Below are 13070 nucleotides of genomic sequence, written 5' to 3'. Positions count from 1 at the left end.
ACACACACACACACACACACACACACACACACACACACACACACAGAGACGCACACACTTGCACACACAGAAACGCACACACACACACAGAAACGCACACACACACACACACACACACAGAAACGCATGCACACAGACACTCGCACGCACACACACACACACACAGAGACGCACGCACAGACACACACGTACACACACGCACACAGAAACGCATGCACACACACACACACACTCAGAAACGTACTCACGCACACACAGACACACGCACACACACACAGACACCCTCCTCTAATGTAATCTCCCCTCCAGATCGAAAGTGGTCGTCTGTGGTTCCAGCTGGACTGTGACAACACGCTGGGCATCATGGGTATCTCCGGCAGACCAATCAACGATGGGCGTTGGCATGCCGTGACGTTAGAACTCACCAGCAACTATACCCTCCTCTCATTGGACGACAGCTATGTGGAACGCCGTAGGGCCGCCGGAGCGCCCGTCCGACTCTGGCCCCTCGCTCCCGATCCGTCCTTCTTCTTCGGTGCCCAAGTCAGACCTCCAACTTCCAATCCCGGGGAGAGGGAACCCGGTCCCGGGGAGAGGGGAATGAGGGGTCCGCCCCGGGCCGAGGATGGGTTTCAGGGGTGTCTGAGGTCGCTGGTGCTGAATAGTAACGAGCTACCTCTCCAGAACAAGAGGAGTCGCTATGCAGAGATAGCTGGCCTTAGTGAGGTGAAGCTAGGCTGTGTACTCTACCCTGACCCCTGTGTGACCCAGCCCTGTCTCAATGGAGGATCCTGTAAACAACTGCCCTCTGGTGGTGAGGACTGTGTGTTTGTCTTTGTGTGTGTGTGTGTGTGTGTGTGTGTGTGTGTGTCATTGTGTTTTCGGCTCTACTGTTTCTTTCTGACAGCTACACTTCTTATATGAACCTGTCTCTCCCCTGTCAGGTGTAGTTGATCCTGTCTCTCCCCTGTCAGGTGTAGTTGATCCTGTCTCTCCCCTGTCAGGTGTAGTTGATCCTGTCTCTCCCCTGTCAGTAGTTGGTCCTGTCTCTCCCCTGTCAGGTTTCAGGTGTAGTTGATCCTGTCTCTCCCCTGTCAGGTTTCAGGTGTAGTTGATCCTGTCTCTCCCCTGTCAGGTTTCAGGTGTAGTTGATCCTGTCTCTCCCCTGTCAGTAGTTGGTCCTGTCTCTCCCCTGTCAGGTTTCAGGTGTAGTTGGTCCTGTCTCTCCCCTGTCAGGTTTCAGGTGTAGTTGGTCCTGTCTCTCCCCTGTCAGTAGTTGATCCTGTGTCTACCTTGTCAGGTCCTGTCTCTCCCCTGTCAGGTTTCAGGTGTAGTTGATCCTGTCTCTCCCCTGTCAGGTTTCAGGTGTAGTTGAACCTGTCTCTCCCCTGTCAGGTTTCAGGTGTAGTTGGTCCTGTCTCTACCCTGTCAGGTTTCAGGTGTAGTTGGTCCTGTCTCTACCCTGTCAGGTTTCAGGTGTAGTTGAACCTGTCTCTACCCTGTCAGGTTTCAGGTGTAGTTGATCCTGTCTCTCCCCTGTCAGGTTTCAGGTGTAGTTGAACCTCTCTCTCCCCTGTCAGGTTTCAGGTGTAGTTGCAGTATGAGGTACACTGGACGTCGCTGTGAGGAGGAGATGACTTCGTGTCTACCAAACCCCTGTCAGAACGGAGCAGACTGTACAGCTGGAGACACAGCCTTCGTCTGTGGTTGTCCCCGGGGTCTCGCTGGACTCATGTAAGTACACACACACACACACACACACACACACACACACACACACACACACACACACACACACACACACACACACACACACACACAGTCACCACTAGAGACGCAGTGCCTTAGACCGCTGCGCCACTCGGGATTTAAACACAATCACCACTAGATAGCAGCAGAGAGTAAACCATTTACAGTACACCAGAACACTGTTGTCTGACCTGAAGTCTGTTATTACTGTAAAACTCACTCTACCTGAAGTCTGTTTTTACTGTAAAACTCACTCTACCTGAAGTCTGTTATTACTGTAAAACTAACTCTACCTGAAGTCTGTTTTTACTGTAAAACTCACTCTACCTGAATTCTGTTTTTACTGTAAAACTCACTCTACCTGAATTCTGTTTTTACTGTAAAACTCACTCTACCTGAATTCTGTTTTTACTGTAAAACTAACTCTACCTGAAGTCTGTTATTACTGTAAAACTAACTCTACCTGAAGTCTGTTATTACTGTAAAACTAACTCTACATGAAGTCTGTTTTTACTGTAAAACTAACTCTACCTGAAGTCTGTTTTTACTGTAAAACTAACTCTACCTGAAGTCTGTTTTTACTGTAAAACTAACTCTACCTGAAGTCTGTTATTACTGTAAAACTAACTCTACCTGAAGTCTGTTATTACTGTAAAACTAACTCTACCTGAAGTCTGTTATTACTGTAAAACTAACTCTACCTGAAGTCTGTTATTACTGTAAAACTAACTCTACCTGAAGTCTGTTATTACTGTAAAACTAACTCTACATGAAGTCTGTTTTTACTGTAAAACTAGCACAATAGTGTTACTCTATCAGAATCAGAATGACTTTCATTCACCAAGTACATTTACACACAGACAGCTGCTGCCTGCCTGATCCTGTCCAGGTACATGAAAGAGATTGGGGGGAAAAAACAGAAGAGAGAAGGGACATGTCCTTAGATGAAAAGCCTTTGTAGACTTAGATAATTGTCTAAATTCACCCCAAAGACACAACTAAAGAGACATATTAGCTGTTTGGTACAGCATTTGCTCTCGTTAAGTTGAACTCATTGATCGTTTTACAAAAGAGACTTGGGGAGAAATAATTTAATGGAGAGAGACAGGGGCGTGTGTATGATACTTCTGTCCCAGTGGGAGGCCTTGTTTCAACTGCAAAAATGACAACCAGCATGGCTCTCAACAGGGTTATTTTGCTTTAGACTTAAAGGAAACTGAGTTTTAAAAGTTCTCTCTTCTCTCTCTTCACTCCTACCCTCTTCTTCCTGCTCTCTTCCTCTACCTCTCTATCTCTCTCCCTAACTACATATCTCTCTTCCTCTACCTCTCTCTCTCTCCCTAACTATTTATCTCTCCTCCTCCTCCTCCTCTTCCTCCTCCTCTCCTTCTTTTACTCCTCCTCTTCCTCTTCCTCTCCTCCTCTTCCTCTTCCTCTTCCTCTCCTCCTCTACCTCTGTATCCCTCTCTATCAATCTACATATCTCTCCTCCTTTGCCTCCTCCTGCTATTCCTCCTCATCTTCCTCTCCTCCTCTTCCTCCTCCTCCTCCTCCACCTCCTCCCCTCCTCTACCTCTCTCTTCCTATCTCTCCTCTTCTTCCTCCTCCATTTCCTCCTCCTCTCCTCTTTTTCCACCTCTTCCTCCTCTTCCTCTTCTCCTCTTCCTCCTCCTTCTGCTCCTCCTCCTCTCCTCTTCCTCTCTACCTCTCTCTCCCTATCTACCTATCTCTCCTCCTCTCCAGATGTGATGAGGATGTGAACGAGTGTGAGCGTGAGGAGTGTGAGAACGGAGGAGTGTGTATGAACACCTTTGGGGCGTACTATTGTAACTGTTCCTATGGTTACGAGGGCCAGTTATGTGGAGAGAGGAGCCTACTGGACCCAGACCCTGACCTACAGGTACCACACACACACACACACACACACACACACACACACACACACACACACACACACACACACACACACACACACACGTAACTGTACACTGATCAGACCTACAGTACCGGTCAAAAGTTTGGACACACCTACTCATTCAAGGGTTTTTCTTTATTTGTACAATTTTCTACATTGTAGAATATTAGTGAACACTCACTCTGAAATAACACATATGGAGTCATGTAGTAAACAAAAAAGGGGTAAACAAATTGAAATATATTTGAGATTCTTCAAATTAGCCACCCTTTGCCTTGATGACAGCTTTGCACACTCTTGGCATTCTCTCAACCAGCTTCACCTGGAATGCTTTTTCAACAGTCTTGAAGTAGTTCCCACATACAGTTCAAGTCGGAAGTTTACAAACACTTAGGTTGGACAACTCATTTTTCAACCACTCCACACATTTCTTGTTAACATACTATAGTTTTGGCAAGTCAGTTAGGACATCTACTTTGTGCATGACACAAGTCATTTTTCTAACAATTGTTTACAGATTATTTCACTTATAATTCACTGTATCACAATTCCAGTGTGTTTAGAAGCGTCTGATAGGCTAATTGACATGATTTAAGTCAATTGGAGATGTACCTGTGGATGTATTTCAAGGCCTACCTTCAAACTCAGTGCCTCTTTGCTTGACATCATGGGAAAATCAAAAGAAATCAGCCAAGACCTCATAAGCAATTTCCAAACGCCTGAAGGCACCACGTTCATCTGTACAAACAATAGTACGCTAGTATAAACACCATGGGTCCACGCAGCCGTCATACCGCTCAGGAAGGAGACGCATTCTGTCTCCTAGAGATGAATGTACTTTGGTTTCGAAAAGTGCAAATCAATCCCAGAACAACAGCAAAGTACCTTGTGAAGATGCCATCACAAAGCCCTGACCTCAACCCTATAGAAAACGTGTGGGTGTAACAAATGTAAATCGTACTCTCCTTGCGTTGTGTTTTGTCCAAATAGCCAGTAGCCAGTGGTCAGCCAGTGGTCCCAGTTGACCACAGTTATGTATTATCTGTTGTTAAATAGGAAACAGCAAGTTAGTTGAGCAGGGCTTAATGATGTTGATGGCTGACGATGGTAAAATCTCTTGCATCACATTTTCATACTGGGAAGACCTGACGTTCACGATCTCCCCCTATCTGCAAGCGGGGCCAATCACAACACACCTTATTGTCATCAGAGTTGAACCAACCAATAAGAATGCATGAACATTAAATACACCGTTCTTTAGAGGCAAGTGGAAACATAACCAACCCTGTTACACTAGCCACTGTAGCTGGCCAGTAACTCCTCCAGTATGTGTTGATGTGACGTAGCTAGTTCATTAGTTAAATTAGCCACTGTAGCTAGCCAGTAGCTCATACACTATGTGATGTAGCTAGTTCGTTAGCTAACCTAGCCTCTCTACCTGGCCAGTAGCTCATACACTATGTGCTAATGTGACGTAGCCAGTTCGTTAGCTAACCTAGCCACGCTAACTGGTCAGTAGCTTACAAAGGCCTACAAACCTGACTCAGTTACACCAGCTCTGTCAGGAGGAATGTGGCCTAAATTCACCCAATTTATTGTGGGAAGCTTGTGGAAGGCTACCCGAAACGTTTGACCCAAGTTAAACAATTTAAAGGCAATGCTACCAAATACTAATTGAGTGTATGTAAACTTCTGACCCACAGGGAATGTGATGAAAGAAATAAAAGCTGAAATAAATCATTCTCTCTACTATTATTCTGACATTTCACATTCTTAAAATAAAGTGGTGATCCTAACTGACCTAAAATAGGGAATTATTACTAGGATTAAATGTCAGGAATTGTGAAAAACTGAGTTTAAATGTATTTGGCTAAGGTGTATGTAAACTTCAGACTTCAACTGTGTGTACAGTCAGTGTGTTCAAACCTTTGACTGCTACTATATATCACAGGACGCTGGTGTGGCACCTTAATTGGGGAGAATAGGCTTGTGGTAATGACACACACATGCCTGTACAGTGATCAGTTGTTGTCAAGATTGCACAGGGTTTATGTATAGAAAGTAAAAGGAATAGTTTTATACAACAGCAGGAAAACCATGAATATCTATTAATATCTGGAAGGATTTAAACAGGGTTCAAAGTATTGTAGCGAACCTCATGGACAGACCCTCATGTGTGACTGTTCTAACGTTCCGTTGTTGTCAGGGTTACCCAGGGTTTAACAGGAGACCAGAATGCAACCTGTTGTCTGCTAGGTCCCGAGGGTCTCGTGTTCAATCTCAGTGCTAAGCAGACCCTGTTTTTTTTTTTAAAAACGTCTGAATTTAAACTTCAGATTCTGAAGTGAATTTTTGGGGGATATCTTGTTGCTCTTTTTACGTCCTGTCAAAGTGAGAAAGCTACTTGTTAAAATTAGTCCTTTTTTTTTTGGCGTAGGCTACTACTATACAGTAGCCTGTATGAGTTTCGAGAACAAACCGCTTGGAGAACATGATCATTTGTTAATTGAAGACTTACTGAGGTCATGACATCACCACCATTCGTTCTCATCTCTTGATGTTTGTTGAAACGTGTTTCTGATTGTGAATATCAATGAATGTAATCAATTGATTTGATTTGTTCCTCTTCCTAGGAGCCTCTCTCCTACGTGGGTCCAGTAGAGATCATCGGAATCGGAGTCCTGATCTTCGTCATCTCTCTCCTCCTCCTCCTCTACATTATCTTCAGGAAGAAGATCAGGTTCCAGAGGAAGGACTCCGACAGTGGTTTCAGCCAGGATGGAGGAGGGGCAAAGGAGGGTGTGGCGGTGGGCGGGGTCGGGACGGGGGTGGGCATGTCTGCTGTATCCGTGGAGACCAGCTACCTGCTGACAAAGACGGGGATGGGGTCAGAAGGCATCGAGTTCAAAGCCGTACGTGTCGCTGCCGACCCCCGACCGCCCGGCACTGCCGAGGTCAGCGTCGGTAGTTATGGCGACAGAGATGGAGGTCTAGGTGGAGGTGTGGTGACAGGTGGAGGGGTAGGTTTGGGGCCTCCTCAGGTGATGGTACGGCCAACTACACACCCGACGACGATGCTACCTGGTTGGCCTGGCAACAACAACAACCTAGCAATGAGAGGTATCGATGGCGATAACATGGCTACCAGCGAGAGCTCTCTCTCTACCAGTCAGGTAGGGTAGACGGGTGTGTGTGTGTGTGTGTGTGTGTGTGTGTGTGTGTGTTGTGTGTGTGTGTGTGTGTGTGTGTGTGTGTGTGTGTGTGTGTGTGTGTCTATACAGTGCCTTCAGAAAGTATTCAAACCCCTTGACTTTTTCCACATTTTGTTACATTTTATTCTAAAATGGATTAAAAAGTTTTTTCCGCATTAATCTACACACAATACTCCATAATGACGAAGCAAAAACAGGTCTTTAGACATTTTTTGCAAATTTATTACAAATAAACACCGGGAAAATTACATTTACATAAGTATTCAGACCCTTTACTCAGTACTTTGTTGAAGCATCTTTGGCATCGACTACAGCCTCGAGTCTTCTTGGGTATGACGCTACAAGCTTGGCACACCTGTATTTGGGGAGTTTCTCCCATTCTTCTCTGCAGATCCTCTCAAGCTCTGTCAGGTTAGATAGGGAGCGTCGCTGCACAGCTATTTTCAGGTCTCTCCAGAGATGTTTGATTGGGTTCAAGTCCGGGCTCTGGCTGGACAACTCAAGGACATTCAGCGACTTGTCCTGAAGCCGCTCCTGCATTGTCTTGGCTATGTGCTTAGGGTCAGGGTTTTAGGGTCGTTGTCCTGTCCCTCACCCCAGATTGAGGTCCTAAGTGCTCTGTAACAGGTTTTCCATCAGGATCCCTCTGGACTTTTCTCCGTTCATCGTTTTCTCAATCCTGCCTAGTCTCCCAGTCCCTGCTGCTGAAAAACATCCCCACAGCATGATGCTGCCACCAATATGCTTCACCCTTGGGATGGAGCCAGGTTTCCTCCAGACATTCAGGCCAAAGCGTTTCATCAAACCAGAGAATCTTGTTTCTCAGACATGACGCTTGGCATTCAGGCCAAATAGTTCCATCTTGGTTTCATCAGACCAAGGAATTTTGTTTCTCATGGTCTGAGAGTCCTTTAGGTGTCTTTTGACAAACTCCAAGCGGGCTGCCATGTGCCTTTTACTGAGGAGTGGCTTCCGTCTGGCCACTCTACCATAAAGGCCTGATTGGTGGAGTGCTGCAGAGATGGTTGTCCTTCTGGAACGTTCTCCCTTATCCACAGAGGAACTCTAGAGTTCTGTCAGAGTGATCATCGGGTTCTTGGTCACCTCCCTGACCAAGGTCCTTCTCCCCCAATTGCTCAGCTCTAGGAGGAGTCTTGTTGGTTCCAAATTTCTTCCATTTAATAATGATGTAGGCCACTGTGTTCTTCACTGACCTTCTATGCTGCAGAAATGTTTTCGTGCCCTTCCCCAGATCTGTGCCTCGACACAATCCTGTCTCGGCTTGGTTTTTGCTCTGACGTGCACTGTCAACTGTGGGACTTTATATTGATAGGACTCCAATCAAGTTGTAGAAACATCTCAAGGATGATCCATGGAAACAGGATGCACCTGGGCCAATGTTGAGTCTCATAGCAAAGGGTCTGAATACTTATGTATAAATAAGGTATTTCAGCTTTTTATATATATATATATATATATATATATATATATATATATATTTGCAAACATTTTTAAAAACCTTGTTTTGTCATTATGTGTTGCCGAGGATTTTTATTTATTTAATCCTGTAATGTAACAATGTGTAAAAAGTCTGAATACTTTCCTACCGCTCTATGTGTGTTAACCCTCTCTACCCTGTCTCCGCCAGATGAGCAGCTTCTTGTCATCTGATTCCTCGCATCACATCCTGGGCGGTGCTAGTAGAAGGGGCGTGGCCGTGTGTAGTGTGGTGCCCAATCTCCAGCCCCTATCGCCCTGTCACTCAGAACGAAACCCCGCCCATAAAGCTCCCTGGGAGAGGCAGGGAGAGAGGGATGGAAGAGAGGAGGAGTGGGAGCAGAGAGCATATGAACTGGAGAGAACTCAGAGAGCCAGCTCTCCTCTTGGTAAGAACACACACACCTACACACACCTGCACACACCTAGACACACCTAGACACAACTACACACACCTACACACACCTACACACACCTAGAACCTTATCAGGATCTGGTTTTGGTGGGTCAGCCCACCTTATCAGGATCTGGTTTTGGTGGGTCAGCCCACCTGGTTTTGGTGGGTCAGCCCACCTCATCAGGATCTGGTTTTGGTGGGTCAACCCACCTCATCAGGATCTGGTTTTGGTGGGTCAGCCCACCTCATCAGGATCTGGTTTTGGTGGGTCAACCCACCTCATCAGGATCTGGTTTTGGTGGGTCAGCTCACCTCATCAGGATCTGGTTTTGGTGGGTCAGCCCACCTCATCAGGATCTGGTTTTGGTGGGTCAGCCCACCTCATCAGGATCTGGTTTTGGTGGGTCAGCCCACCTCATCAGGATCTGGTTTTGGTGGGTCAACCCACCTCATCAGGATCTGGTTTTGGTGGGTCAGCCCACCTCATCAGGATCTGGTTTTGGTGGATCAGCCCACCTCATCAGGATCTGGTTTTGGTGGGTCAACCCAACTCATCAGGATCTGGTTTTGGTCCTTCAAGAAAGTCAGACTATCAGCTGTTTTCTGGGGTTGATGGAGACACTTCTAATGCCATAGATATCTTTAGTTGAGTTGTAGAAATTGCATAAATGTGGATTTCCTGTGCCTTATTCGTCCACCATTTGTTCTGCAGAGCATGCAAGATTGTTTGCACTTCTTTGCGTGATGCACTCCATTGCTTGCAAAGTGTAGCAGATGAGACATTGCGAAGGTTAGCAGATGTGGGGCTGTTGAGAGTAGCCCTGTGCGCTTTGTGCACATTGTCCCAGTAAGGTTGTGATGGTGTCAGAGTTCTCATCGAACCAGTCGCAATGTTTCCTACCTCTGTAGCCAATGGAGTGGGCCACTGCCTGATAGAGCACTGAGCTAATAGATGCCCACTTCTGGTCCATGAGGTCCTCTGTGCTCAGAAGAGGCTCAGTCTCCCTCAGCCTTTCAGCGAGAGAGCGACGGAACTCGTACCTTACTGCAGCTTTCTCAAGACGGATATGGTGCAGACGCCTCTTACTGAACTTCTGCTGGCGTTGGGGGGACGTATTCTCACCTGGAGTTTAGCCAGTATCATACGGTGATCTGTCCAGCATTCAGTACCCCTCATGTCACGTGTCAGCAGGACGTCATTAGTGTCAGAACGTCTCACTGTGACGTAGTCAATCAGGGGCCAGTGTTTGGAGCTTGGGGGCATCTATGATGAAGCCAATCAGGGGCCAGTGTTTGGAGCGTGGGGGGCATCTATGATGTAGCCAATCAGGGGCCAGTGTTTGGAGCGTGGGGGCATCCATGATGTAGTCAATCAGGGGCCAGTGTTTGGAGCGTGGGGGGCATCTATGATGTAGCCAATCAGGGGCGGGTTTTTGAAGCGTGGGGGCATCCATGATGTAGTCAATCAGGGGCCAGTGTTTGGAGCGTGGGGGCATCCATGATGTAGTCAATCAGGGGCCAGTGTTTGGAGCGTGGGGGCATCCATGATGTAGTCAATCAGGGGCCAGTGTTTGGAGCGTGGGGGGCATCTATGATGTAGCCAATCAGGGGCCAGTGTTTGGAGCGTGCGGGCATCCATGATGTAGTCAATCAGGGGCCAGTGTTTGGAGCGTGGGGGCATCCATGATGTCAGGGGCCAGTGTTTGGAGCAATCAGGGGCCAGTGTTTGGAGCGTGGGGGCATCTATGATGTAGCCAATCAGGGGCCAGTGTTTGGAGCGTGGGGGCATCCATGATGTAGTCAATCAGGGGCCCGTTTTGGGGCGTGGGGGCATCTATGATGTAGCCAATCAGGGGCCAGTGTTTGGAGCGTGGGGGCATCTATGATGAAGCCAATCAGGTACCAGTGTTTGGAGTGTGGGGGCATCTATGATGTAGTCAATCAGGGGCCAGTGTTTGGAGCGTGGGGGCATCTATGATGAAGCCAATCAGGGGCCAGTGTCTGGAGCGTGGGGGCATCCAATCAGGGGCGTGGGGGCCCGTTTTCAGGGGCCAGTTTTGGGCGGGGGCATCTATGATGTAGCCAATCAGGGGCCAGTGTTTGGAGCGTGGGGGCATCTATGATGTAGTCAATCAGGGGCCAGTGTCTGGAGCGTGGGGGCATGTATGATGTAGCCAATCAAGGTCCAGTGTTTGGAGCGTGGGGGCATCTATGATGTAGCCAATCAGGGGCCAGTGTTTGGAGCGTGGGGGCATCTATGATGTAGTCAATCAGGGGCCAGTGTTTGGAGCGTGGGGGCATCCATGATGTAGCCAATCAGGGGCCAGTGTTTGGAGCGTGGGGGCATCCATGATGTAGCCAATCAGGGGCCAGTGTTTGGAGCCAGTGTTTGGGCATCAATCATGATGTCTAGATGAAGCCAATCAGGGGCCAGTGTTTGGAGCGTGGGGGCATCTATGATGTAGCCAATCAGGGGCCAGTGTTTGGAGCGTGGGGGCATCCATGATGTAGCCAATCAGGGGCCAGTGTTTGGAGCGTGGGGGCATCTATGATGTAGTCAATCAGGGGCCAGTGTTTGGAGCGTGGGGGCATCCATGATGTAGTCAATCAGGGGCCATTGTTTGGAGCGTGGGGGCATCCATGATGTAGTCAATCAGGGGCCAGTGTTTGGAGCATCCATGATGTAGCCAATCAGGGGCCAGTGTTTGGAGCGTGGGGGCATCCATGATGTAGTCAATCAGGGGCCAGTGTTTGGAGCGTGGGGGCATCTATGATGTAGCCAATCAGGGGCCAGTGTTTGGAGCGTGGGGGCATCCATGATGTAGCCAATCAGGGGCCAGTGTTTGGAGCATGTTTGGAGCGTGGGGGCATCCATGATGTAGCCAATCAGGGGCCAGTGTTTGGAGCGTGGGGGCATCCATGACGTAGTCAATCAGGGGCCAGTGTTTGGAGCATCTATGATGTAGTCAATCAGGGGCCCGTTTTGGGGCATGGGGGCATCTATGATGTAGCCAATCAGGGGCCAGTGTTTGGAGCGTGGGGGCATCTATGATGAAGCCAATCAGGTACCAGTGTTTGGAGCGTGGGGGCATCTATGATGTAGCCAATCAGGCACCAGTGTTTGGAGCGTGGGGGCATCCATGATGTAGTCAATCAGGGGCCCGTTTTGGGGTGTGGGGGCATCTATGATGTAGCCAATCAGGGGCCAGTGTTTGGAGCGTGGGGTAGCATCTAGGATGTAGTCAATCAGGGGCCAGTGTCTGGAGCGTGGGGGCATCTATGATGTAGCCAATCAGGGGCCAGTGTTTGGAGCGTGGGGGCATCTATGATGTCAGTCAATCAGGGGCCAGTGTTTGGAGCGTGGGGGCATCTATGATGTAGTCAATCAGGGGCCAGTGTTTGGAGCGTGGGGGCATCTATGATGTAGCCAATCAGGGGCCAGTGTTTGGAGCGTGGGGGCATCTATGATGAAGCCAATCAGGTACCAGTGTTTGGAGTGTGGGGGATGTAGTCATCCATGATGTAGTCAATCAGGGGCCAGTGTTTGGAGCGTGGGGGCATCCATGATGTAGTCAATCAGGGGCCCGTTTTGGGGCGTGGGGGCATCTATGATGTAGCCAATCAGGGGCCAGTGTTTGGAGCGTGGGGGCATCTATGATGTAGTCAATCAGGGGCCAGTGTCTGGAGCGTGGGGGCATCTATGATGTAGTCAATCAGGGGCCAGTGTTTGGAGCGTGGGGGCATCTATGATGTAGTCAATCAGGGGCCAGTGTTTGGAGCGTGGGGGCATCTATGATGTAGCCAATCAGGGGCCAGTGTTTGGAGCGTGGGGGCATCCATGATGTAGTCAATCAGGGGCCAGTGTATGGAGCGTGGGGGCATCTATGATGTAGCCAATCAGGGGCCAGTGTTTGGAGCGTGGGGGGCATCTATGATGTAGTCAATCAGGGGCCAGTGTTTGGAGGGTGGGGGCATCCATGATGTAGTCAATCAGGGGCCAGTGTTTGGAGCGTGGGGGGCATCTATGATGTAGCCAATCAGGGGCCAGTGTTTGGAGCGTGGGGGCATCTATGATGTAGCCAATCAGGGACCAGTGTTTGGAGCGTGGGGGCATCCATGATGTAGCCAATCAGGGGCCAGTGTTTGGAGCATCTATGATGTAGCCAATCAGGGGCCAGTGTTTGGAGCATGGGGGCATCTATGATGTAGCCAATCAGGGGCCAGTGTTTGGAGCGTGGGGGCATCTATGATGTAGTCAATCAGGGGCCAGTGTTTGGAGCGTGGGGGCATCTATGATGTA

The 13070-nt window shown here is 48.6% G+C and overlaps 1 protein-coding gene across 1 annotated transcript in view; it reads left to right on the top strand.

The window, feature by feature from the left end:
- Positions 1-13070, top strand: part of LOC135562556 (protocadherin Fat 3) — a gene marked incomplete at its 5' end in the record, with an annotated part of 349011 nt that overhangs the window by 310903 nt on the left and 25038 nt on the right. Inside the window, 6 exon segments of the mRNA XM_065005063.1 lie at positions 310-814; positions 1581-1734; positions 3493-3649; positions 6298-6837; positions 8525-8762; positions 9351-9353. Coding sequence (XP_064861135.1) covers positions 310-814; positions 1581-1734; positions 3493-3649; positions 6298-6837; positions 8525-8762; positions 9351-9353 — 1597 coding nt within the window.

This window comes from Oncorhynchus nerka, linkage group LG19 (genome assembly GCF_034236695.1).
Source record: "Oncorhynchus nerka isolate Pitt River linkage group LG19, Oner_Uvic_2.0, whole genome shotgun sequence".
NCBI classification, from domain to species: Eukaryota; Metazoa; Chordata; class Actinopteri; order Salmoniformes; family Salmonidae; genus Oncorhynchus; species Oncorhynchus nerka.
Note: the sequence above shows the minus strand (reverse complement) of the source record. Positions and strands in the feature narration are given on the sequence as shown.